Consider the following 27,449-nt stretch of genomic DNA (forward strand, 5'->3'; position numbering starts at 1 on the left):
CACACGTAGCACTCGCCTGCAACCTGGTCAGTCCCTATTCCGACCATTCTCGTGCCGTTGCTACAGCCAATGCACGCACCACATTTCCATCCCTTGGCAGCTTAACTTCCGTTTTCATCCGTGACTGAACAGCCATGCTTGCAGTTCACGTAGACACTACCACCAGGGTACACGGCGTAGTGATCTTTTTAAACGAAACTCCACGGCACTTCGACCCACCTGGGTGATGAGGAAGTTGAGCTTCCTCTGCTGCCGCTTGGCCTCGCGCAGCTCGATGTCCATGCGCAGCTGCTCCTGCGCCTCGCGCTCGGCCCGCTTGCGGTGCTCCTTCTCGACCTTCTCGTAGCGCTTCCAGTAGAGGGCCATCTCGCGCGCCAGCCTCCGGGCCCGGCCCCCCGCCACGTCCCGACCCGTCTTCTGGGAACCAAGGGCCGAGCGCCTCACCTCCCGCTGGCACGCCACCGCAAGCTGCAGCGATCGAAGGAAGGAAAGACGCAGGCTCAGCGAACCACCGAGTCAATGACTGTTAAGTACCACCTTTCACACGACCTAGCCACCCCAGACGGGCAGCTAAACGAATGTCTACATGAGCAGTGCTCGAGATTTGTCTTCAGTGTAATGCCGCGGTGCGCTGTTGTCGCTCTGTGCCCCGTGCAAGTGGGTAAACTTATACTAAGCTTTCTTTCTGATATTTCTGACATTTCTGATAACAAAGCTGAAAGAAACGTCATCTTTACCACTCGAAGGAAGTGATGCATGATCCAGACCACGTGGCTACTTGGAATGACCTCCCGAGAGTACAGGCCCCCTCCGCGGTGTGCCGAGAATTAGGACGTGCTGACATTTAAGTCGCATATGCTGACCACCAACATTGAGCATGTTGTTAGCGATATCCTCATACTAGCCCGTAAATTCTTAGTGCAGTGAAAGCCCAGCGGCTCTTTGACTCCGTCAACCCGGTGACTGCAAGCAAAAGCGTCAACGGCATCACTCCTGATCCATGCACACTTCCGCTTTCTTTGGCATCCTAATTACTAACTGATAAAAGAAAACTAGAAAGACAGCAGTGTAATTTTGCAGGCTTTTCGCATTACTAAAGTAGAGCAACACGCGCAACAGCACTCCGTCTGTAAACCTCAGTGATAATGAGTTCACATTTCTTAGCGGTACGTAGGTCTGTGTCATGCAGAGGTGGCATTAAGTGTTGACTATTGCTGTTTAATCCCAGGCACATTACGAAATTTATGATAGGTTCCAGTCAAAGACCTCTTTTAAAGACTCTTCAATAATAAAAAAATAAATAAAACAAAAAATTTCGCCCAATGGTGGGATTTAAGATCAGTCCAAGTCTAACTATTAGGCCATGATAGCACACACACTTCTCTTGTGCCAATGCCAACCAATTCCTTGAGCCAAATGGCATGTGCATCATGTTACATAGCACCAGCAAGAGCATGTGCTCTCACATGCCACTTTCCATTCGGCCACAGGCTGCACTGCACTTCGCGCGTGTGATGTTGCGCATGAACAAATTGTTCACGAAAGCAAGAGCGTGTCAGTTTCTCGCAATCTTTGAGATGCTGTGTTAGACTGCATCGCTTTCAGGATTGGTCCATGTTCTCCAATACTTTCCTCGTAGCAGCTAACGATATGCGGATTGTATTTCCTTCAGGATAGGACCAGGTACTAATGGCTAGGACTCTGACATGAGCCCGTTCATTACAAAAGGGCTAAGATGGCCAAAGATTGACCATCATAACCACAGAAAAAGTTTAACACAGGGTTTCGTGATGGTGCCTCTGGTGAGGCAAGGAACACTGACCTTCTTCGCATTTGTCAACATCTCCTTGTGGGCGTTCACCTTCTGTTTCTGCCCCTGAAAACAAAAGGAGGGTGAGCATAAGACCAAGGTCAAGTCACGTAAAAAAAGAAGTAGAAAGTAATAAATCCAGCGGTTTGGAATGCTGCATAAAGGCCACCTGGCAAAAAAATTTTGAGCCCCGTAAATAAGCGCAGTATCAGGTAGTGCAGGTACTCAACAGTCTCTGCGAAAAATTTTTCTGTTTGAAATACGAGTGGATGCGCCACAAACGGCTCGCAAAAGTAGGCATTTCTGATAATGAAGCTAAAAGAAATGGCATCTTTACCACTCGCTGGTAAGTGACAAGCGACCCAGAATGCTTAGATACTTGGAATGACCTCCCGAGATTAGGAGGCCCCACCCGCGGTGTGCCGAGATTTAAGATGCACTGGGATTTGAGTCACATATGCCAACCACCAGCAGGTTCACGTGCTGTCTACTCAAGTCTATGCCGCTTATATGAAAATTACGCAATTACCAGCCCTGCCGCTTTGCCTAGGTTGCTCCACTAGTTACATGCTACTCATTTAAGCCAATTTAGCCAAAGTTAAGTTTTGTTGCAGCTGGCATTTAAGCGCACCGGGTCTACATGACTGTTCTGGCTAAATCACTGACTCGTTCGAGTAGATGACATCAACTGGATTTGATGCGTGGCCAGACGCTTACACCTGTAAGCTGCAGCATTCAGGCGGGAACTCACCCTCGCAATCTCCTTCTTGGCCAGGGCCACCCAGAGCCGCCGCCGCTTGAGGTTCATGGAGGCTTCATGGGCCGCGGCGCTCTTCTTGCGACCGTGGGGTCGCGACCCCCCGCCGGCCATGTTGTTGGGACCCGGCCCATCGCCACACATGCTGTCCGGGCTACGGCGCGAGTCGTCCAGGCTCGCAGCTTCCCCTTCCGAATTGTCCTGCGGGAATAGCAAGTTGTCACGACAGTGTGTGCACACAGACAGGGGATACCCACCATGCCCAAACATCCCTGGAAAGGTCTGTAACCTATTCAGGCATTGTACGCACAATTGTACATGCCAACATTCATGCTGCAGCCATACCTGATTCACAAACGGTTGTTGGCTTACGCATCATCTTGTGCGTCTTCGTGTTGTTACTTCATGTGCGCTTTGCATCAACTTTGCAACACAACTTGGTTTCCATGTTCAAGAACCAACTGGTAACGGCTGGTCGCACACAACCGTTAATGCAGTAAGGACTATTGTAAGTAAGTATTGGGCTATTGCGCGGCTTGGGCACTTGGCAATATGTGCGAGGTTTTCTGCCTCACACAGTCTGCAAGGGTGGCATCATCTGTGTACATATTTGAGAGGCCACAGCAGGTAATGCTGTAGCACTCAAAGACACAGTCGTGTGTAAAGAACTTGTTCAGAAGACTGCGGTGCCAGTTTAACAGTCAGCTGGTGTCCCAATAAACAAGGTCAAAGTTGAAGGAGTTGCTGAAATCCGCAATTTTTTTCTTACATTGTGCCCTTGATCAGCAGCGTAGCCAGAGAATATACAGTAGAACCTCGTTCACATATTCCGGGAAAAAAGAAAACAGGAGCGAAAACATACTAACCGGGAAAATGTACGATCTGAAGTCTATTTGCAGACTCAACTGTAGTTGACTTCTGTGTAATATGTAGCGTCGCACAAACTGCTGCAGAACGAGACGTGTGTCGAGCCGATCAAAGGCCAAGGCCTGTGCTGTCATTTTTGTGGCTACAGCAAGCTTACGTTAGCGCTGCTCGAGGCGCAGAATCGATGTGGCACCAGAAGCTGACGCGCGTCGAGCTGGTGGGGCTAAAGCCCGTAAATAAAGAACAAGCGTAGCGGCATCCTTTGAAGATTGCCGCTGTCCTCCTCCCCTGTGCTTTCCGTCAACGCTCAGCCCTCCCTTTGGCCAAACTACGTCGCATGCTCCGGCGCACTTTTTTCTTGCTTGTTTTTTTGCTTCCGCCGCCATCGCGGTGCCAAACGTTATGCGCGGCGTATGCAGGCTCCACGTTTCGCACCTCCTTTGTGCTTTTGTAGCGTAGTTCCGTGTTCGCTATGCCATGTTGCTGTGCCTTTAGGTGCAGCACAAGTGAAAGGGACGGCAAGCAACTGTTCCGTATTCCATCTGCCAAGCGATATGTGGCACAGAGGAAGGTCTGGCTTCAAAGGATCAGCCGAGCTGATTTCAACCCAACGCAATGGACCCTGCTCTGGGAGCTAAGCGAGTGATTGTTCGCTCATCACTAATCTCATATGCTGCCACTTGTATGCGGCTTCGTTAGTTTTTCGGTATACTAAGTGCTGCATGTCCACGCTGCGTTTATTTGCAACTTTCGTGCCCGACTTCAATCAAGTCGTCTTCAAACGCACACGCTTTTTGTCGACTCAATCATACATTCATTTTGTCGACTCATCATACATACATGCTTGGCCTGAATGTATGCGAACAGCACCTCTTGAGTGTATTGTAGTACATTATGAAGCGCAGATGGTACGTAGGCAAACAGGTGCACTGATCACGCTCCGATCATTATAAGCCATTATCACCGATTAGCTCCTCATTCATCCCCATCGAACCGTCATGAACTGTGACCAAACGTACTCGGGTGGCGGCGGCATTGCATGGAAAGCAATCTTGAAAGCGATATGCGATGCTGAGAAAGAGTGTCGACTGCTGATTTAGCTTCACGTTTCGTGTTCTCGCCACTTAGCGTTGAAGAGAGACGCGCGGAGAGTGTCTTCAGAAAGCGTCTGCTAGTTCAGCACCACGGTCAAAAGAAGAGAGAGTGAACCCGGCGCAGGAGGGGGAGAGAGGAGATGGCGCTACTTTTATTTCACTTAGGGGCTTTAGGTGGGGCCCGAGCGACTCGAGATGCACATTGTTGTTTTCCTATTGCACAGTGTTTTAAGACAATGGGAAACCTAAAGGAAATCAAGCTGGTGGGCAACGCCGGAATGCAACGCCGCCACCTCGCGCCGTTTGCAACAGAGAAGGGAGGGGGGGGTGATTATCGCCTATTAAAGGCCCACAGTAGGCTTCCAACAGCAGTACACCCCATGCGCTGTAAAACAGATAAGTGAATATGCTTACCACAATAGAGTTGGCAGCAATAGCCATGAATGCAGCATGCGAGGGCAGTGAGTATTGTGGGGAAGCTGCTGCGGTGGGCGGCTACTGTTCTCGATTGCGCAGGGCTTGCGCCTTTGTTTACATGGGACCTAGTGGCCCGAAAAGGTACCGTACGATCGCAGTCTGGCAATGTACCGAATGGTGGTGCCAAAAGATCGTGTTTTCCAGGAACGTGTAAACTGGTAACAAAAGCAAGCGTAACTGTATTGGGTCCTTTTTTGTGTTCTCGATCGCGAACATTGGCCCTGGGAAATCGTACCCGATGGGATTGCATCAACAAGGTTCTACTGCACATTCCTGGCTATGTCACTGACCACTGAAGAGCTTTTACATAGATTTTTGCAGTGCACCGCCACCACTGTTCCGTGGCCCTCTTCGCACCTTCCCACACCTGAACCATCGAATTACAGTGCAACCCATTCTTGCACCTACTAAGTTCTTGGGCCGCTCACCCTCTTTCTCGCAATACCCCAGGGGAACATGAATTGTATGTGCTCTGAGTCTAAATAAATCTTTAACAAATCAAACAATTTTTCAATTAATTTTTAGCAAAATGAAAACATCTTTTTCGATGTTCCCCACTAGGATTCTTTTGTTGCTTTTCTTCATGACACCACTACGATGTTTGTGGCCATATTTTATGCCTTACTTTCTTTTAGCATACTTTAATGTTCCCTATGCACAGAGTTTTGTTTTAGGTCAACAATGAGTTCGACGTACTGCTGTTTTTCCTGTTTCTTTTTAACATGCATTATCTGTTTGAACGCACACTGTAATGATCCTTGATTTATTGTAACACCCCTCCGTAATGCCCTATGGCACTGGGGTATATATAAATTTGCACAAAAATGTACGCTCGTGGCTCTAACAACCATGCTCACCTGGTTGAATGAGTCGTCGTCATAGTCGGGCTCCACCTTTATCCGCTTCAGCTTGGCTGCAAGTGAAAGAAGATGAAGAAGAGAAACAGAGTTTTATTTTTCCAGAACAGACAAGCACGGCTTCTGAAATCACTAGCGCTGCTGTTTCAACTAGGGCGTACGTTTCTGTTTTAGACAACATTTTTTTTTATGTGGTGCTTACACCCCACAACAAAGTCATTTGGCAGCATTGGGACACAAGTGCAATCGTCTTTCCTTTTCCCCTTTGTTTTAATCTTTCAAAGTGTGGCACCAGCATATGCAAACACGATCGCTCATATGTGCTTTGATTCGAGAGACTGCACCCGTGAGTCCGGACTGCATGCCAGAGTCTGGAACGAGCGATTCACTCAGTAGCCACGCAGGGTTAATAAATCAAACTTTGATCCCTCAGCATGTGTCATCAAGGAATTATTCCTCGCATATATAACCTGGCATTGTTGGATGTGAGCAGCAATAGTTGCCCTGTTCATATGTTTGCGCTACTGTGTTGTGTCCTTTGTTTGTACGTGCTGATCAACTTACAGGGTTAATTTCGACTACCTGGAATTATTTAACACACGCATCTATCTAAGCAACATATTTACCCAATTCTAACGCGCACCCAATTTTCACTAGGTTTAAACAAAGAAAATAAAAGTGCACTTGAATGTAATTCACCCTCAATTTTTGAAAGAAAAACATGGCATGCTATCTATTAGTAATATATAGTAGCAGAAAAAAACATCATGTGCAGAATTTATCTTCCCAGAAAGAAATTGTAATTTTTTTAATGAGCTTTCATAATGAAAGCGGCGCCTCGTCGTCACCATTAGCACTTCATCGGTCACCAATACAAAACACACGGGGGCGGTATTCTCGAGCAATCACTTTTAAAGAAATACATACTACCACTTTCACAAGATCGTTCACGATTCTGCACTGTATTTGTCAAAATAAGCGGCCAACAGCATTTCTGGAACTGTGCACAGATAGCGAGCTTGGCTGTATACACACCGATGCATTCGGTGCCGAGTCATACGAAATCTCGCGATACTGATGGTACCTACAAAAGTGACTAATCAGGAATACCTCTCAAGATGGTAATTGAGCATGCAATGATTCCACAGCAATGTTCACAAAAACATGCACTGTTGCCATCCTGCGATGGCAATCACAGTGCGTCTAACAGTTCTGATGACAGGCTGTTGCCAACGCAGTTTTGGCTTCGTATTCGGTTATGACGTGCATGCAATTTTCAAACCCATTTTCTTGGAAAAAGGTGCAGGGTAAATATGGTATACAAGTGTTTTTTTCTCATTAGAAGAAGCCAACAAACACTGACACCAAGGACAACATAGGGGAAATTACTTGTGCTTAATAAATGAAAATAAAGAAATGATAAATGAATGGAAATTAAAGTGGATGAAAAAATAACTTGCCGCAGGTGGGAACCGAACACACAACCTTCGCATTTCGCGAAGCTGTGGGTACTTATGATATGACTAATAAAAATCGGGCCCCTCGGTTAACCCCCTTTCTTCTCGTTTATTACCTAACGAGGGTCTCGAATCTGGCTACATTGATGCCTTCAGGTAGCATGTGTGGGTTTATTGACCAGTTGCCTTCACCCAAAAGGATCACGTTCTCATGACGCCTGCGGCAAAAAGGACGTTCCACGTCCGCCGCCAAGGTCTGAGTGGTGGCGCTGGCTAACACTCCCAGGGTTCTACTAGGACACATAAATACCCAAGAAAGTGGATGGGGAAACAGCGCCGCGGTAGCTCAATTGGTAGAGCATCGCACGCGAAATGCGAAGGTTGTGGGTTCGGTTCCCACCTGCGGCAAGTTGTTTTTTCATCCACTTTAGTTGCCATTAATTTATCGTTTCTTTATTTCATTTATTAAGCACAAGTAATTTCCCCCATGTTGTGCTAGGTGTCAGTGTTTGTTGGCTTCTTATGATATGACTAATAAAATTTGGGCCCCTCGGTTAACCCCCTTTCTACTCGTTTCTCATTAGAAGTGACTCCTGCAGGCGGTCTTGTTGATTTAATTTTCGGGCCCACTGTTTTACAAAGATTTCAAATCCAGAAAGTTCAAATAATGCACGACAGAGAGTTCTAGCTTGAATATAAAGATATTGCAGTTTACGGAATACTGGGTTACTGGAGAAAGTCGAGTTGGTGGCACCATCTTGTGAAGAAGAGTTAAACCGAGGAAGATACAGAACTGTATTGCAACAACCGAACATTTTGCAATTAGATACTGCTGCAAAGCAGCAGTGACAGTGACAATCATTTGACAAGGAGTCCTTTCTTATCTTCATTCGACAATAACACCCACATAACACAGAAGCACTTTTTAACGCATTGTGGTTGGACAAAGCTTCACAAGATGTCGTTATCATTGTAGCCTATGGCATCCAGGGCTCCAGTAACCCACAAGCGGTAAGAAGTTTGCAGACAAGCTAAGGTTCTCCAGTAATTAGAATACCTATGAAAAAAAAAAATAATTCAGGCAAATCTCATCCACAATTACTATCCAAGTCCACGAAAAGCTGAAATGTGCGGCGTCATGAAGTATGCACATACCCAGCAGTACATACCCAGTGGTGCACACCCGCTGGCACATACCGATGGGATCTTTGGGATCTGCTCGTATTTTCGGTTAGGTTACGTAGGCAGAAAGAAACTGGTCCAACCAAGCCAAGGATGCTACCATGTTAAACTAACGAAAATGATGAAAGCAACCAGAGAGACATGCAACAGTGGTGCCCCCTCACCCTTCTTCCGCTCCATGGCCCTCTTCTCCTTGGCCTTTTTCTTGTTTCCCAGGAACGCCTTCTGGTGCTCGGGGAATGGGTCGTGCTGGGAGAGCATGCCCACACCGTAGTACTGGTATTGCCGTAGCTGGCCAGAGAGAAGAGGGATGTAACGGCAACTGAGCGAGGCAATCGTCGCAAAGGCTCGCCTATTATGCATGTACTTCATTTACAGTTCATTACAATGGGTTTCGGTGCACAACATTTGAGATCAGCCCAGAGCGATGAGCCGGAGGGAACACGCAGGGTTGCAAGATATTACAGTCGACTTCTGTTAATCAGACCCTGACAGAACTGATAAAATTGATCAAATTATCCGGCAGGTTGAACGAGGCAAGATGCACATAAAATGCCAGAACACACCACCGATTCGTTTGGCGGTATTTGCCTGATTCTAACACACCCCCAAAACAAAGGCACGCCCACTTTCTACGAGTCCAACATAGAAAACTAACGTACCAATTACATTAACGCTTCTAAACAAAGGAGAAATCTAATGCGAACTAGATTTTGCAGCAATAAAAATTGTAGCATAATGGTGGCTGGTTTCTCGAAGTCAGCTTAGCCACACGGTTTTTTTTAAAGTCAGCTTTGCCGCAATGCATTGTGTCATGCAAATAAGCATGCGAATGTTGCGACGGCACTTTTGGTTTCGTGTCTGATTGCGCCGTGCAGGCAATTTACGGTGCAATTTTCTTTTTAAGTAAGAAAGGCACGCATTAGAATCGGGTAAATACCATAATTACATTGTGAGCTACGGTTACTGCTTGAAAATCTAAGACGAGTCGAAAGTAGGTGTGTTAACGTATTCACTGTCCCCTAACCTCCACCAAGACAGACACTGCTACTGAAGGGGTCGTTATCGAGATAACCACAGGGGTCAGCTGCAGGCGTGCTGACTGGTCAAGTTCGAATTACCCAGTGAATTCCAATTTTAAAGTCAAAATAACGAAGGTTTGGGCGCATAGAAATGGATGGGCGCCTGCCAGGATCGGATTAACAGAGGTCTACTGTATTCAATTACAGCAGCATGCTGCCATCGAAGTTGTCTGCAATATCTTTTAACACCTTAAGCCGCTTACCGAAAAGTATTGAAAAAGTATTTAGTTGTGCACAGGATGGTTAGTCGGCAGCAGCACTATCGCATCCTGCTCAGACTTAACAATATCCCATTGACACACCTTTTAAAGTTTTTGTTGTCAACCATCAATTACGAATATGAAAAATGGCTAGCTTTATCAGATGGCAAGGGCACAAGCTTGCACCAGCATCTCCATGGAGATGTCAGTTTCTCTAGTTCGCTCAGATAAGAGCTCCTTTTGTTTGCCCAAGCAGATTTAGATACAGATTTAGCATCACAAGACAGTTCCTCGGCTTCCCTTTTCCTCCTGTATTGCCACATAACCTGATGGCATTTTAGACAAACTACAGATTCATTTTTTGTCATCTGTGACGATGCAGGGGTACGTCTCGCACAAGGTATCAATTTTCTCAAAAACCAGGGGGCACAAAACTACTACAACCTTGACTTGTAATCTCGCCAGCATCTAGTTTCACATTACCCTGGAATAGTTTAGATTCTCATTCCTTGTTTAATTTTGTAAAGGATGATAGGCAACGTCTCTGGGGGTGAACACTGGGTCTGAGAAGGGTAGACATTAGCCTTCCCCAAAAATGACACCACAGGATTTGGGAACAAGACAGCTATTCGCTGTGCAGATATATCTTCGAAGCTCTCGGTATTTTTTGTTTTTTTCTCAAGTATACTTTGTTACAAACGCTGTAAGAATTTTATGTATACAGGCCTTACCTCAGGGTCAGCGTTGAGCTCGGCCTTGGCAATCTGTCGCAGCTTGTGGAAACGCAGCCAGTCCTGGAGGTCGTCCTCGGTGGGCGAGTTGTCCTCCTCCGAGGACGAGGTGTCGCTGAGCAGCACGTTCTTAAGCCAGCGCCGGCTTTTCTTGACGTTGTCGAAATTGTACAGCTTCATTTTCTCCGCGCGCCGGTCCGTCTCAGACTGGGTGGTGCTCTCGCCGCCACCGCCCCCGTTGAGCACATCACCATCCTCGTCGATATCCGACAAGCTCTCAGCCTCCGTGTCCTCGGCGTCGTCGTTGAGGGGCGTCGAGAAGTAGTTGTGGATGAAGCTGATGAAGTTGTCGAGCTTGACGGCCCGCTCGATCCGCTGCAGGTGAAGTGGCTTGGCCAGCACGGGGGGCTGGTCATCCGCAGCGGAAGTCGAAGGCTCATCTCCTCCACCACATCCCGCCGCACGACTAGTGGCCATGGCTCAGCCTGCCGGAAGCCCGAAACGTCCAAGGATACCATCAGCACTTAGTTTTTTCATACACGCCTCCACTTTCTCACCCTCTCCGTACAAAGTATGAGCCCCTGCCTACTTTGTCTTGAAGGATATTGGCAGGACAGCTGGGAAGCAGCGACAGGGGACACCAAACATGTCGACAGCTCTTATTTGTCATTTTTCACAGGACAGAGGGGTCACAGAAAGGCAGAGACCTAATATATAATATAATAAGTTCAAATATTGGCCAGCATTAGAGTGGCAGTCTATGTCTACAGCTAAGAAGACAGCTCTGAGCCCAAGTATTGCCGCGGGAAAGGAACCTGCGCTATGCAAATCCCATCAAACCCTGTGGGCATAACCCATGAAGTCCTTGATAAGAGACCTTTGAGGTATTATCAACTAAAAGTATGATGGAATGTCTGGAAGACATCTCTGCGATGTGACACTACCTTGCATTGACAAGAAATAAACTAAGGAAAGCACATATCACTTTATTTTAACACTCTGTGTGTGTGTGAACCTACGAAAAACACAATGTAGCTTACATTAAGCACTTAGGAAAGCATGACCAGATCATCCTGTGAACAGACCTTCTCGTTTTTGACTTCGATGTCGACTTTGTAAAACTTTACCTTTTTTTGCCGTTGTCAGAATTGGAACGAGACTGAAGATGCCGCTTGACTGTCTATTTAGCCGTCTACAGCAAGTGCTGAAATGCAGCCTTGGAGCTATCTACAGTAGCCAACATTCCGGCAAGAACTTGTCTTCTTCGCTTCTTTTGAGTGCTCTTATTTTTGAAGACGAACGGTATCCAACTTGACCAATTTGTCACTCTCCTAAGTGATGCTCTTCCCTCTGAAAGACACACACGGCGATGATCTTGACACTGAAGAGCTGGCAACTGTTCAACATGGGTGTTTTCGTTAGCTTATGCAGGCCTGACAGGCGCAGTAAGACAGTAGCATAGCTCACACAGCAAACGTTAAAGAAAGGGGGGGGAAGGGGGAGATAAATTCTGGGGGTTTACGTGCCAAAACCGCGATCTCAGTGGTGGAAGACTTTGAATTAATTCGGACCACTTGGGGTTCTTTACCATGCGCCCAAATCTAAGCATGCGAGCGTTTGTGCATTTCACCCTCATCAAAACGCAGCCACTTCGCCCAGAAATTGAACCTATGACCTCGAGCTCGGCAGTGAAACGCCATAGCCACTAAGTCACCACAGTGGGTTGGGCAAGCATGGTCAGGAGACATTCTGGTTGAGATCAGAGAAGTACATGATTTGGCAAGTCATGTAATATGCACAACATACAATAGGTTGTCTGACAAGAGGAAACAAAACCAAGGGGCCCGATCTTAGTCACAACCTTACGAAGCCAAGGAAAGCACAGGGGGAGATTAACAGTGGTTTTTAATCAAAACGTAGAAGAAATAAGAAAAGTGGAAGTGAAAGTAGTCAAAAAGACAACTTGCTACCAGTTATAGTGTGAACTATAGTGCCAGATATCCTCTTGCAATTTGGTATTTGTGCATGTGTAATAGGTTCTGGGCCTGGGAGGGTTAGCCAGCAAACCAGACCAACACAACGCCAAGGGTAGAGAAACGCACGAGGGGATGGCGAAGCATTGGGAAGTTTGCGGGGATAGGACGGAGCATGCCGACACAATCGGAGATCACTGTGAGAGGCCTTCATCTTGCAGTGGACATAAACCTGGCTGGTGATGATGCAGCCCTTTATTTTCTACACAGCATAACCTTTGCTGTTTGCTTTTAAAGCAAACAAATTGCCGTGAGTTGACCCATTGGAGGCCGATAAGCAGCACGTTTGCAAGCATGCATAATGTGTCTCGGTTTCTCTCTCTTTTGTGCACACAAATGAAAGTGGTCTCTGTGCAGGCAATTTGAGCCCGTTTCACATGTTGCAAATTTGCTTGCGTTTTCGCACTTGTGGCAAATGGGCCGTCAGACCTTTTATGCGGGTGATTTTTCGATGTTTCAAGTGCTGAACTTATGAAAATGCACATGCGGCTAGGACAGGGAACCAGTCACATCACGGATCGGAGACCATGGCCTGCCTACTTGATCAAACACAAGAAATCTGGCCGGACAGTTTCTAAGTTGTTTTACTTTGTTTTTGCCAAAGCAAACTGACGCCAAAAATAATCCAGTTCTCCTCTAGATGTTCACAAAAGTGAAAATCGCAGCCGCCGCACTCACAGCGCGTGAAACGGCAATGCAAATTTCACACTTGCAGAAATTGTGGGTGCGAGAAACACAGTGCAAAATTGCACCATGTGAAATGTGGTTGGTTCATAGTGTGTGTCTGGTATCACTATTTCAGAGCCAGAAGTATTGCGCGTTTGCTTGGTGCTACGGTGTTTGTGAAATGTTGGAGTCCCACGAGAACCAACACAAAGCTAAGCTTCAAGAGCACTGGCTAAACTGGCAGTACTGTCGGTGATGACACTCACTGAATCCTTTGCAATAAATGGGTCGGTCTTGAGTTATCTTGAGTCGGTCAACTCCGTCCCGTGCCTTCAAATTTCAAATGAATCAATGAAAGGCCACCTGGGGTTCTTTAATGTGCACTTAAATATAAGCACACGAGTGGTTTTGCACTTCACCTCTGCCGACATGCAGCCCCAATGGCCAGTACTGAACCCGCAAGCTCGATCTTAGCGGCACACCACCATAGGCAGTGGGCAACCATGGCAGGCACGCATCCAAATTTCCTGATCACATGACACCTAATATTCTGTTGCTCCCTACAGCATTTCGCCTCTCTTGGTGCTCATTCCGTTGATCAAGGAGACCAATGTTTACAATCAAGCCTCTATATAACGAACCACGGTTATATCAAACATCTAAAATGTTTCTTGCCAATATCACCATGTAACAAACAAATGCTTACAACAAATACTGGTTGTAATGAAGTCATCACTGTAGTGTCATGATATGTTTCATGTATAGTTCTGTTCCTAGCTAAGTTACAAAATTCAATGCCTTTCTGTATGTATATTTACAAATGTTTAATATTGAGTACAGCCCTTTTCCTCCCATTTCTCTGTACTACTGGTATGCTGCTGGTTCGCAGTTTTGCGTAACACCTGGCACACGTTAGCACTCGTCATCCTTGCTGCATTTTGTGACCCTCTTCACTCAATGATTTCTTGGTTCCTGAACTGAATTCTGGGGTTTAACGTGTCAACACCACGATTTTATTATGAAGCACGCCGTAGCGGGGGTACTCCGCATTAATTTTGACCACCAGGAGACCTTGAACGTGCCACCAATGCACGGGATACATGTTTTCGCATTTCGCCTCCCATTGAAATGCGGCTGCCGTGGCCAGGACTGATCCCGCAACTTCGTGGTTAGCATCACAGCACCATAGCCGCTAAGCCAGCAAGGTGGGTGCTCCTGGAGCCCGTGATGTAATGCAAATGGATGAATGAATTACAATGTCGGATGTGGCTGCATTATAACGAGGCTTGACTACGCTTCTGCAAATCGAATATCACTTACACGTCGTCGCTCTCCAACCCACACTGCTGCTTTCTCATTTCTAACTGTCATGCCCGTCATGTGCCTGACACACCACACAATCATGCAATAGAATGCTTGCGCCCAAACAACCTCGTATTCTTGTTGTCCACATTCAGTGCATTAGCACTAGCACTAGCTCACAGTTGTGAAACAAGAACGCAAAGGTGAACATAGCTTCCTCGTTATTCCTTCAATGGCCACACCTTTCTGGGGCGCTTCACCAAATTAGGTGTGTGCAGTGGCATTAATACCTTCAAGTAATGCCATAGTCACACGGTGGAGACCGTTACAAGTCACTGGTTCATATAACTGAATGGCAACAACAGACGGCCACAGTAAGTTTAGATTGTTCCCATGTTGAATGTGTGGATTAAATCCTCTTCATTCTTTTGTAGCAGCACCCATTTGGTAGCAATTACTGGAAGTATTATAGTAACTTGCTCCACAGCATAGCAGCACAGCATAAGCGCCATTAAACGTTAAGTAGTGACGTGAACGGATGGGCAACTTGTGATAGTCTTCAAGGATGTTAACACAGTTTCACATTCCAGCTTCACAGAGCCAAACTGGTAGGGCATTTTTTACCAGATCCTACAACAAGGACGCGTGCTAGGCTAGCAGACGAAGTTTAATAGCGCGACGTCATCTCTCCTTTCTTCCTTTTTTTCTGTTCGTTACCTTGCGACTACGAAATTAACTCCCAGGGTGCAGACGTGATCTAGAGGCACCACGTAACGCGTACGTTCATCGAAAACGCGATCCGAGTTATCAAGGCTGTCGCAACCAACAACAACAACAAAAGAAAGACCAGATCGGAAGGTCGCACGCGCCCCGAACATAAGAAAGCCGTGCCTCGCCCCGAAAAAAATTTCGCGTCGTCTGCCAAAACCGGTCAAGACGCGTAACCCGAGCCAACGGAAAGCAACTGCGCTGCACACAATCCCACGCGAAATGTCATTGATTGCCGGTTCAGCATCCGTCACCCGAACGTCGCGACAAGCATCCACACCACTACGTGTCTTTCCTTACTCGATCGAACCGGTGAAACAGTCCGGGTTCCCCTGCGCGCCCGATACGTGACGAGCGCGGTCCAGAAAAAAAACGTGGTCGCGCACCGCAAGGAACGGAGATGCGCGACAGGCAATAGGCATGAAAGCACGACTGCCGGTATTTACGAGGAGACTGTTAGGACCTCGCCTAGCAACGATCTCCGACACGCAATAGTATCGCGCCGGCTGTTTCCGTGCAAAGGTGACCCTCAGAAAGGTACCACACCAAAACGGCTGCTTCGCGCAGCGACGAGCGGTAGCGCCGGAGGTTAAACGGCGAAACAACAAAATAAACACGAATAAAGGGAAGTCGGGGGGTCGGTTACTTCTTGGGGTTTGCCCCGGCCGCTTTAGAAACGCACATGTTCAGAGGTGCGAAAGGCGGGGGGTACTGCCTGCACTTTTCCAAACGCGACGTACGAGTTGTTCGGTTCGGAACGCGAACCGTCTAGGCCTACGGCGAGCCCAGACGCGCGTCGTGAGCTCGCTGCGCACGCCAATCGACGTGCTCAAAAAGAAACGGCAACCCGCCGGGCCAGAACCGCGCGCGATGCACAGCGAACCTGGCCAGCCGCGCCGAATCGAAGTGAAGGGTAGGGTGCGGGGGGTTATCCTTCGGATCGCGGTTCACTTTTCCGAGACGGGGGCTTGAGCGCCGAGCGGCCCTTACTTGCTGGCTTGCAGTGGCGAGGCTGTCCGGGAGGCCATGGGATCGCGGCCGACGACTGGCGTTGCGCACAAAATGGCGATCTCGGAATGGTGCGGCTGATTCGCAGATGCGGGGCGAAAAGGGTCCCATGACTCCCCTCGCCTTCGCTTCGGCAGCGGACCGAGCACACGCCATATCCATTTTAGCCTCGAACCCCGCTGTGAAAACTTAAACACGGCCTTTCACCTGCCTAACTTAAATTGCCCCGCAAGGTACTTTTAGCGCGAGCAACTAATTTCGATACGTCGTTGTTGAACTGTTCATTTTGAATTTAATGCTTGAGCAGACGATATTTTGAACAAATAGCGCTACGCAGCGCTCTTACTGCGTAGCCTCAAACGCAGAATACAACACCTAATTAAAGTTGTAAAGGCAGTAATTTAACGAAAGCTTTTAAAATTGTTAAAAATAAGCCATTAATTTTTATAAAACATTGTCTGAAGTTTATTTCGTGACGTTATTTTAACTTATTGGCATACGTTTTTATATAATAGATGTATTATCCAATAGCATCCCTAACGTGAAAACGAAGTAGCTTGCGTTATGCTGCCCTCTACAATACCTAAGATGTTGACTTGAAAAAATATTACAACTTTAATACCTCAATAAAATTTGAACTGTTTTGTAGAGTTTATTTGATGCTTTCCTAAAAATGTAATTTAGGTTACGCTGTGCCAGACACTGAAACGCACATAAAGACATCTGGTGTTGAGAGTTCCAATATAACAAAACCACGCTTGTCTAGGCCGCCCTGGCGATGTCCGTGAAATCCCCGTCGTGGATGCGTTGCAGGCGTCGTGTGGGAGGAAGGTCACCTTCGGCGTACTCGTGCTCTAAGCCCAGTTCTCTCGTATTATTAGTAAGAAAACTTCGTAGAAATAACGTAGGACGTGGCATTAATTGAAGTCGCACCAGCAGAAGTGGCTTTGGTGAGTACACGGCGTGAATTTTTGTGACCCCATTTTTTTGTTGTGCGCAACAGGCTGCATCTTCCCATGTCGCGCGCTGCCTTGCTAACCCTAACACAGTAGTGGGATATTCCAAGGCCATCTTGTTCCGTCATCTCTCGATGCCCTAGTGCCTCACAGGATTCGATAGTATCCCGATTGAACTTTCGTTGCCTTATGTACGGCAAATTGCGAACACTGGAGTTTTCTTCAATTTCTCTGCCGGCGTAAAGAAACGCGCCACGCTTTGTCCGCGTGCGTTTTGTGAACGAGTGAGACAGCGAAGGTTCAGAACCTTTCGTAGTTTGGGCTAACTTTTCTATCGGCTTGTTTAAGCGCCTCTAATCGCCCGCCCTCACAAACCGCTTCTGTTCAGCGTGGTTTTACGCGCGCGAGGCCTGCTGGATTTACCACCACGCCGGCTGGTTCGACAGCGCGCTCGAGAATTCCCGTGATGTCTATCTTTCGGGACCTACTGCTTTGGTGCGGAAAACGTCCAACTGATGAATTCTCGGCGTGCTAATAGCTGTTTTTTTGTTTTGTTTTCATTCGGGTGTCGGATTTTTGTTTGCGCGCTATAGTAATGATTCCCCTCCCCCTTCTTTTGTCTGGCGCCGACAGAGATGACGTCACGCGTCTACGTCGGACGCCTCAACTACGAAGTCCGCGAGCGGGACTTGGAGCGCTTCTTCAAGGGCTTCGGTCGCATCCGCGAGATCAGCATCAAGAACGGATTCGGCTTTGTGGTAAGTAGGCGTTCCGCGAATGGAATGATTCCCACTTTGTGCGCGTGGAACGGATCGGGACGTAGTCTCCGTTTGACGGACAGCGCCATCTGTTGCAAGCGCCGTTAACAAGCCTTTGTTGTCGCCCTTTCATCCACTCATTGTCGTCCCTGGGCGCGCTGGTGCGATTTGCCGAATTCGCCATTAAAGTATGTCAAGTCGTAATACGTCTAGAAATTTCGCGTAGAACATTGATTGTTCAGCGACGCATGCATACAGATGGTGCGCTGTATTTGCGATGAGACTTTCAAGCACCCTCGTGGACGTAGGCTTGTTTATAACTTGTAGAATGCCTACGCGCATCTCTCTGCCCAACGAGCTTTGAATGACAAGTACGTGCATGTAAATGCTTGGAATTTTGGCCTTTCGAGGGTCACTGATACCGCTCTGCTGCTTGTGATGAGCTCACCAAACATCTTTCGGGTCCAACAGACGCTGCCGGAAACAGTCTTGCTGATGTAAAACCTTACATTGCGTTTCCATTCACAGTCTGGGGACAGCAACGCTTATTTCTTTCTTGAACTTCGTGCAGGAGTTTGATGACCACAGAGATGCAGATGATGCTGTGTACGAGTTGAATGGAAAAGAACTGCTTGGAGACCGGTAAGTGGTCTTGCAATTTTCGGGCAACTGTGAGGGGCTGTATGTAAGCTGTGCATAGGCCAGATCCTATTTTGAGTGCTTAAATTGCTCGGAATTCTCTGCAGAATGAGGTTTGTATTCAGAGAGGTTTTGTATGCACAGTGGCGAGCACAATGAATGTTGTAGGTTGGGTGACAGCTAAAATTTTGTATCTGTTTGCTTTCCTATTAACTTGGCATTAACAGGATGCATAGCCACATGGCCAACAACTCCTTGGCATCACGTACATTCATAGATGGTGCCTCAGCTTTCTTTAAAGGAATGACAACCAATTTTCATGGTACTAGCTTTCTTTAATGCAGTGAAAAGCTTACCAGTCGGCGTCTAATCATGATGCAACACGGAAAATGCTGTGAAACATCAAATTTTTCAGAACATTTATTAAAACTAAATTTAAAGAATCCTTTGCTTTCCTCCTCCCCTCTTCTTTTTAGGAAGTCCTCTGTCGTGAATACATAAGCAAAAACGCTACTTTAGACGCGGGTTCTAACAACCTGCTCTCCTCTTTTCAGGGTCTCTGTGGAGTTGGCCCGTGGCATCCGACGTGGGGCCGACTATTATCGCTCACGTGCTGCATCCCGGTCACCACCAAGGCGCCGGTGGGTGGTTTCTCTTTGCGGTTCGACTGCTGCATTTTCATTTAGCCTTGCATGGCCAGTTTCGTGGACAAAAGGAAATGAACTAGGATGGAGCATTGCGTGGCTGTCGTAAAGCCTGGTCAAAGAAACGAACTGAGGAATCGTAGCATCAAATGCGGTGAGCAGCTACATATGGCATGGCGTTCCCAAGATTCAATGTGGGATGACCTCGTTTATCATAACTGTCGGAGGAATGAATGCAGGGACAGAGCAGCATTGGAGGGGGTTGTCTTGCAAAGGCTCGCTGAAACTTCCACGCCGGCATGTTTAGTAGTGCGCTTGAGAATTCACGTGATGTCCATCTTTCGGGACCTATTGCTGTGGTGCGGAAAACTTCCGACTGATGGATTCTCAGCGTCCTAATGGTCGTTCCTGTCCCGGGTGTCGCATTTCCTCTCTAGTAAGACCCCCGCTTCTAATCTTGACATCATGCTCCCTCCTAGCTTTCTTCCTTTATGGCCAGTTTACTGCATCGCCAAAGTGCCTTCCATTGGAAGCTACCCATTCTGCTTTACAGCTAATTGTGGAGGCATGTTATATTGCTGTCTGCTTTCATTGCATGAAATGTTATGTCTAGCCATGTTGCCTACAGTTCATGGCCTACGAAAAAGCTTCAAAAGGAGCTTACACCAAGGGAACAAGTTCAGAGGGTTTGAGCTCATCTTGTGCTCTTGTTGACGTTCGCTTGTTCGTGGTGTTTCTTTGCCACATACTTTGCTAGCATGCCAACTTGTCTCTGTGTTTGCTTTGTCTCTTCCCTTTCTGCGCAAGCAGCCTTCAACTGGGCACAGTCAATGCGTCTCGTACTGTAATGCTGCTCAATTGGAGCTTGGCCTGTTCATATGGAAAGTGCTGCAAGCTTGCACAAACGTGTTCAATGGAGGAATATGTGACTGTGCCGGCTGCATGTAAAGGCAATGTTCGTATCCCACTTGTCAAGTCTTCGATTGTGAACTGCACGTTTTTTCCCCCCAGCTATGGCCCACCGACAAGGACGGAGTACCAGCTGACTGTCGAGAACTTGAGCAGTCGTGTGAGCTGGCAGGTAAGGCATCCTGCTAGTTTATTCACCGAATCAGTGTTTGTGCAGCCATTTGTTTCTCTTGCCAGGTATTTAGAGCCAACTGTCTTGACAGACTCCTTAATATTTTTAGGTTAGGTAAGTGGGAGGCTGCACAGCTTACAGTATTGCCAACTAATGCGTGTTTTGCTGTGTGACCCAGACATTTTTTTTTTATTATTTTGGTGCCCTTATTTGTTTCCAGTAACACATTGAGTGGTATAGATCAACATCAATGCCCCCTCTACAAAACAGTCACCTATATATTGAAAAGGCATTTGACACCTGACTTGTGAATCATGGGAACATCAAGGTGCAAAGCGCAGTAGAATGGTACTTTCATCAAATGCACTCCTCCGTTGCACTCGCTCTAGCTATGTTGCTCCAGTATGGCTATTGCACAACACAGGTCGTCCATAGTCATCTCCTGCACTGTTCAATTCATTTTGCACCACAGCATCCAATACTCTGGCTTCCAAGATAGCACTTAAGATATAGTCAACATCCGATTTTGCGGATTCGCTAACGACCGCGAGAACATTATAAAAATTAAGCTGTCTGAAAAGATGATTGCATGCCTTTTACTGCCCCCAAAGGGCCCAAATTGCCACAGGTACATCCGAAATAGCAGTGAAGGCTCGCCAGCATATCGTTGCTTGTACCGCAACAGAAAACTGCAGATGCGCCCATGTACAATTGAGGAATACATACTGTCTCCCGTGACAGTTGCATCTGCCTGCTCTTGGTCTGCTTCACCGTGTAACACTACTGTACTGGGGCGAAGCTGACTTTCGGGATTTGGCCGTGTGCAATGCGTCATACTTTCCGAGCTTCGAAGCCGTTGGCGAGGATTACAAAAGCACAGTCGGTGCCATTCTTAATTGCAGGGAATTTTTTTTTTATCAAAAACACCGCACTGGACGGCAAGAAGCTCGGCAGCAAACATCATAGTTAGGCCTAGTGCTGCCGTGGTGGTGGCTACAGCTGCCAGTAGATATGCGTGCGAGAGCACCCATTTGAGGCAGCGAGATAATCAAAATGGCGATGCTGGGGCTTTGACCAATGCAGTTTCTGACCCACGGTCATGGCAAAAAGTCTGGATAATTGGCTAGCAACAGGTTATTGCATTTTAAATTTCATACATTGACTCTATGGGCTGCCATGGTGGTGCTGCAAAGGAGTCTGACTCATCGGGCATCCGGAAAATCGATTGTTGACTGTAGTCGGGCATCACGGGAACTTGTGTACGATAGTCTGACCACTACGGCTCTGCTCGGTTACCTCCAGTAGTTGCAGGGAGTTTCCATCCGATAAACACATTTTCCAGACTAGGCATGCTTACGGGTCACACGTTTCCCATTTGGGGGCAGTATTGTATGGAATCCTAAAGGTAACATGATGGTAGTTTGGGAAGCCTTGCGTATACTGCCACACGCGGCACTGTCTGGGCACACATGCAAACTGTTTTATGGAGTTCTCCGTTTGGTAGGGGGACAGTTTTGGTGGAGGCTAGTAGCTGTGTGTCGCCATGTGACGAGCAACGCAATAACGGGCCGTGTGTGTGTTCTGTTCTCGCACTGCTCAGAGGGGGAGCGAGCCTTTGTGCGCCGCCTACCCGCGGATCGGTGCGACAGGCTTCCCTCCTTTACCCCCCTTGAGATGAAGGCTACTCCTTGATGAGCGCCCCCCCATCCTGGTGTGGAGGACCGGTAAAGCGTGGTGGAGCCCCCCCTAGGGTGTTTGCGGTGGACCAACCGCTCGGAGGGACCGTGACGTCTTCTTCCTACTCGACTGGCTTAACGGGGCCGTGTGTGGGCATTGTTGTTGCCTCAACTAAAGATGATGAGGGACCTACCGTAGATGGCAGTGGCGACGGCCAGCGGGGCTTCTTTCTCTGTGATTGGGCGTCTGCGCGCGGCCTGGCCAATGGACCTCTGCCGTGGATGGAGAAGATCCCCTTTGTGGGAAGGCCTGCGGCCCCCGCCTGGTGTGGCGTTACCCTCGTGTGAAGGGCTTGGCTCGGTGTTCTTGGCTGCGCCCCCTACCCCCCGCCTTGGTTGTCTGGGCCTGGGTTCTTGGGGCGGAGCCAGGTAAATCACGTATGACGCCTCACCTTTTCAAACAAAAAGCATCTTCCACTTTGTACTCCGCGAACAGCCTCCTCCTGCCGTGGACGTCTGAGCAGCGGCGGCATTTTTTTCAGCTTCCTTCGTCTCGGGGACCTGGTGGCCACATCTTGTTTTTATTTTCAGACTGTTTTGAGTGACAAAAGGCATCTGTTCCAGTGTTTTGAACATACAAACTTTCTATACTGATTCTGCCACAGGCTACATTCACATCACGTCTGCTCTGCAGTATCTAGCAAGACTTGTTTGTGGACTTCAGTATTGGAGATCATTCAGTTGCAAGACGGACGTGCGTGCCGTGGCCAATGCTCTGGGGATCACTGTTGTGGATGCAGCCTGTGGCAGCTTTTCCGATGTGCCCCTCCAACACGAACTTTGTTCATTTCGCGATGCTGCTTGGCGCCCATCAAGATGCCTGTTGTATTCATGGTGGTGTTTCTGGGTTGCTGTTGCAAGGGTTTTCAAATGTGTGTGTAATCTTGGCGTCCATTTCTTTTCTTCTCTGCAAAGGACTTGAAAGACTACATGCGGCAAGCTGGCGAGGTGACCTATGCCGATGCTCATCGCCTCCGCCGCAATGAAGGGTACGTGTCTTGCTCCCTGGCTCTTTAGTGTACGTTCCTTGGTCAGGTGTCTGTACGAGGCTCACATCTTTTTATTCATGCAGGGTGGTGGAGTTTGCCACTTACTCAGACATGAAGAACGCACTGGACAAGTTGGACAACACAGACTTGAGTGGGCGGCGCATCCGCCTCATCGAAGAAAAAAGGTTTGTAAATCATAAGTGCGTCCTGGGTCCCTCGGAACCCCCACCCTGCACGAGCCCCCTTAGTGTAACTGGGTATACCACTGGCATCTGTTCTGACTTGTGATTGATGTTGCGTTTCAGGCGTAGCAAGTCCCGTTCTCGGTCGCGCTCTCGTTCCCGTTCTCGGCGTCGCCGCAGTCCAACTCGCTCACGCTCGAGGAGCCGGCGCCGTAGTCGTTCCCGCAGCCCGGTCAAGCGCAGGTCTCGATCCCGATCTAGGTCCAGGAGTGCAGCCCGCCGTGGCCGCAGTCGATCGAGGTTTGTGGGGGTTTTTCTCATCAAGAAGCATACGATGGCTTTGTCCTGTTTAGTGTTATGGCAAAGCTAGTTGCTAGTTAATTGCCAGTTAAGGTGCTGGTAAGACTTCGGATGAAGTGAGAGCACTGTTGGTTTGTACACCCATAAGCTACTGTACGTACTTTGTGAGCAGAACTCTGTAGCTAGTACGTGTACTTCATTGCATTTAGCATTCTTATGTGAAAAGTGCTCCTTCACGAGGCAGCAGCACTGTTTCATCCACCGCGGCAGAGAGTTCAGTGATGACTTATCTTTCGGGACCAACTCTTTGTGCGGAAAACTGGTGCCAACGTTCTGAAAGAGCTCTCTCCGCAGTGCCTGCTTTGACTGTCTTTGACATCCTAAAACTGGCAGCAGTTCTCATCGGTGCACTTTTTCAAATGCGCAGGTCCCGGAGTGCCAAACGACGAAGCCATTCCCGAACGCCCGTCAAGCGTCGCTCGCGCTCGCCAACTCACTCGCGTTCCCGCTCCCGAAGTCCAGCCCCAAAGCGGCGAGCCCCTTCTCGATCTGCCAGCCGATCACGCTCCAGGTCCCGCTCAAAGTCAAAATCGAAGTCGAAGAGCAAATCCCGGAGCCGCAGCAAGTCGCCGGAGACCAACAACCGCCACCACTCGGCATCTCGCTCCCGGTCTAGGTCGCGCTCCCGTTCGCGGTCAAAGTCCCCTGTCAAGAACAACAATGACAACTCTAATGATAGCAGTTGAAGTGATGACCTGTTCATTTCGCACAGCTAAAACATGGGCTGGCCTTGTGCATTGCTCTTGCCATTGTCCGTGCTCCCTTTTCATATTCTCAGGGCCTCCCCTAGATGTCCTGGACACTGTATATAGTAACCTTGTGACCTGTATATTTCATTTACTGGCATGTAATAAACCCATCATGTATGTCACACAATGAATTGCTATCTTTACTCTTTTGCAATGCACTGCAATGTACAGTGTGCCAAGCAAGTTTGCCTGAAGCAATCAGTTCGTTGCAGCTACCGAGGAATGTGCTTTGGAATGTTAAATGCTATTATTGTTACTAGGGTGGGGCAAATATTGTAATGGAATATTACGCCAAGTATTTGTATTCGAAAAAGAGCTAACCCGCCGTGGTTGCTCAGTTACTATGGTGTTGGGCTGCTGAGCACGGGGTCGCGGGATCGAATCCCGGCCATGGCGGCCGCATTTCGATAGGGGCGAAATGCGAAAACACCCGTGGGGTTACTAGGTTTACGTGCACGTTAAAGATACCCAGGTGGTCGAAATTTCCGGAGTCCGCTACGCCGTGCCTCATTATCGGAATGTGGTTTTGGCACACAAAGCCCCATAATTTTTTTAGAAGGCTGGTTCACATTTTTAAATATATAAAATCTGGCCAAATATTTTGCAATAACTGGATGTTAATGTTGTCGCTGTTCTCTGCCTGCTAAACAAAATATTGCGAGTTCTTTGAAAACGGTGGTAATGCAGCTTTGCAGCAGGAACTGACATTTCAGCTGCAATTTTTGCTCGTAGTCCTGTCTTTTTGGCAGTCAAGTAGTTTCTTTATGCTACAGCCAGCGATTTGCTTGCAACAGGTCCTTCAGGTTTTCGTTGCATGCAAATCCTAATGCAGCTTTTTTTTTTTTTTCGGCCATTGTCTTGCTACAGCTATTCAATATTCAATGGCTCCTTTGCAACCAAGCTCTGCTGATATTCAGTAGCTGTGCGTGCAGTCTTTACAATTGTGGTTAAAACTGATCCTTTGTCCTTGATGGCCGTCTTTCCTGCACCACTAGGCACAGGAGTAGTACCCAATCGTACCAAAATAACTTCCTGCTACAAGTATGTCTGCATTTGGCTTATACGATACTTGTACTATTCATATTTTGAAGTGTCTCGCCCATCTCTAGTGTAGGATGATGCAATTGAGTTGTCCCACAACTTGTTTCAGCCTTGGGTGTTGCATGCCTGTTTCCCTAGATTAGTGTAGGAGGGCGCCCGTTGTCAATATTAGCTGAAGCTCCTCTGCACTGGTTAGTGTGACGCCAGGCGGGTTGGCTGGCACGTCGATTTTCTGGGTGATTCTAGTCTTCCTGCATGCAGCAGGTCGATTGGTTCTCTTGCGTAAACCAGCGGGGCGACTGTGGTACAGGATTAGGTCCTTCATTCCGTATAAAGAGAGAGCCCAGATGAAAACGTTTCGTCTGTAGGACACGAATGTTCGTGGCGAGTCTCGGATATTCCAACGCGGATGTTTCCCCGGATACTGCACATAGATATTTTCCTTTTTTGTGTTATTAACTGAATTATTTACCAATCATATTACCGCCTGATCCATGGCCTATCCCGCGTAGTGGGTTTGTGCCATTAATTGAGGCTTCATCATCATTTATCGGCATGTGAATTACTAATTGTCCTTCAATTCTGTTTTGTCTTCCGAGAGAGAGAAGAAACTTTATGAATGAATGGCCGGCAGTTTCGTTGTGGTGGCCTCAGGTGGCGGCTCGAAGTCCTTGGACTCGGGCGGCATCTTTGGCTTGCCGGACGGCCCAGAGCTGGTCTGCCAACTCTGAACTTTTGAGAGCCGCCTCCCAGCGGTTTTTGCCGAGTTGGTTTTTGCCTTTCACTCGCGTGCTCGCACGTTGTGTATCTGTTCTTGATGCGTGGGTGCTCTACCCGTTGCATCGTCGTGCTGCGAACGTAACAGCTAGGGAAGGGATGTCCGTAGGGCATATTGGAAACATGCTTAGGATATCCATTTCTTGGCAGCAGAATTTCGATAGAATATCCCTCCGACGTCATTGTCGTCGCTGGGAGTTTAAAAATGGCGCAGCGGATAAACGAAGCTGCGTTTGGGTTCCGATTGACAAGCTCTCGATCGCCCATCTATCGGCCATGCACGCAGAACCACCTGAGCCAAGTTTGGGTTCTTGTGTAGCTTGTTAGAAACACTGGACCCATATGGAGTGGCATACCAAAGAATATCTTATTTAGAACACCGTAACGCCCCGCTTACTGACAACAGATACGACCTGTGGATATCGTCTGGACATGGATATCCTAGCTAACAATGTGTCATTCGTCTTGCGGACGTCCATCACATGATCGTCTGGCCGCATTTCCCGTGTCCTTTGCGTGTGTAAGAGGGACATTGCGTACATATTACGAGCATATGACATATTCGCTGCATACGCATTGTGAAAGATATAACGGGCATGCCCGTTATATGTTTAAATTATGACGTACGCTCGAGTGGCAGACATGACAGCCTAGAATTGTAATTCGAACATGCGAGAAAACATAATTCTGCTGTTACGAGGAAACTCAATGACAAAGCCTCATTGGAGCACAAGTGTTCACATGCCGGAAAAGGTCCATGTGGGATAACCATGGCACGTCCCGAACAGTGCTCGGAAATTGGGACGTGATTCGGAAGTCCTACAGACGAAGTTTTACACTTGGTCTAAAATAGACATGTAAGTACTAACGTGCTGCTGTTCTCGTAGAGTGTTCCAGGAACGACGCATCCGTGGAGACGCAATCGTTCCTCGTAATGTCACAAACATAGAGTTCCTAAATACTAATATGAAACTAACTCGTCGTGCCAACTTCTGCGCTCGTATCGCGTTGCAGCTGAAAACATTAGAAAGGAAAAGTCATAAAAATTTCACATGTAATATTCTCTGGACTTTATAATAAAGATGCTGCCATTGTGATGTTTTTTTTTTTTAGCAAAGTGCCCTCCCTCCTAGGCATTATTGTAGGAGTGCTAGTTATGGCCTCCGAGATTACCACGCATAAAAAACCGAGCTTAGAGGCCATAAGCAGCCAAGGAGATCGCGTACGCACAACAGGCGCAAATCTC

At 47.8% G+C, this 27,449-nt stretch overlaps 2 protein-coding genes across 3 annotated transcripts in view; one reads left to right on the plus strand and one right to left on the minus strand.

Annotated features, from left to right (window-relative positions):
• The window catches only part of Ino80 (chromatin-remodeling ATPase INO80), an 87,948-nt gene extending 71,505 nt beyond the window's left edge, over nt 1-16,443 (minus strand). For both annotated transcript variants that reach the window (XM_050191748.2, XM_050191746.3), the window contains exons 1-7: nt 16,274-16,443; nt 10,515-10,999; nt 8,666-8,792; nt 5,863-5,918; nt 2,562-2,768; nt 1,823-1,876; nt 220-468 (exon numbers count right to left, since the gene is read on the minus strand). In XM_050191748.2, the coding sequence (XP_050047705.1) occupies nt 220-468; nt 1,823-1,876; nt 2,562-2,768; nt 5,863-5,918; nt 8,666-8,792; nt 10,515-10,991 (1,170 nt within the window). In that variant the 5' untranslated portion in view covers nt 10,992-10,999; nt 16,274-16,443. The remainder of the gene's footprint in view (nt 1-219; nt 469-1,822; nt 1,877-2,561; nt 2,769-5,862; nt 5,919-8,665; nt 8,793-10,514; nt 11,000-16,273) is intronic.
• A 624-nt stretch (nt 16,444-17,067) lies between these two features.
• Nucleotides 17,068-24,512, plus strand: LOC126544445 (serine/arginine-rich splicing factor 5-like). Its single transcript, XM_050191772.3, has 9 exons — nt 17,068-17,241; nt 17,881-18,005; nt 18,577-18,647; nt 19,199-19,285; nt 20,300-20,369; nt 23,021-23,094; nt 23,178-23,279; nt 23,400-23,576; nt 24,004-24,512. Exons 2-9 carry the CDS (start codon nt 17,883-17,885, stop codon nt 24,320-24,322), a joined length of 1,023 nt encoding a protein of 340 aa, XP_050047729.1. The 5' UTR covers nt 17,068-17,241; nt 17,881-17,882; the 3' UTR covers nt 24,323-24,512.
• Nucleotides 24,513-27,449: the final 2,937 nt, after the last annotated feature.

Source organism: Dermacentor andersoni, chromosome 10 (genome assembly GCF_023375885.2).
Source record: "Dermacentor andersoni chromosome 10, qqDerAnde1_hic_scaffold, whole genome shotgun sequence".
NCBI lineage: Eukaryota > Metazoa > Arthropoda > Arachnida > Ixodida > Ixodidae > Dermacentor > Dermacentor andersoni.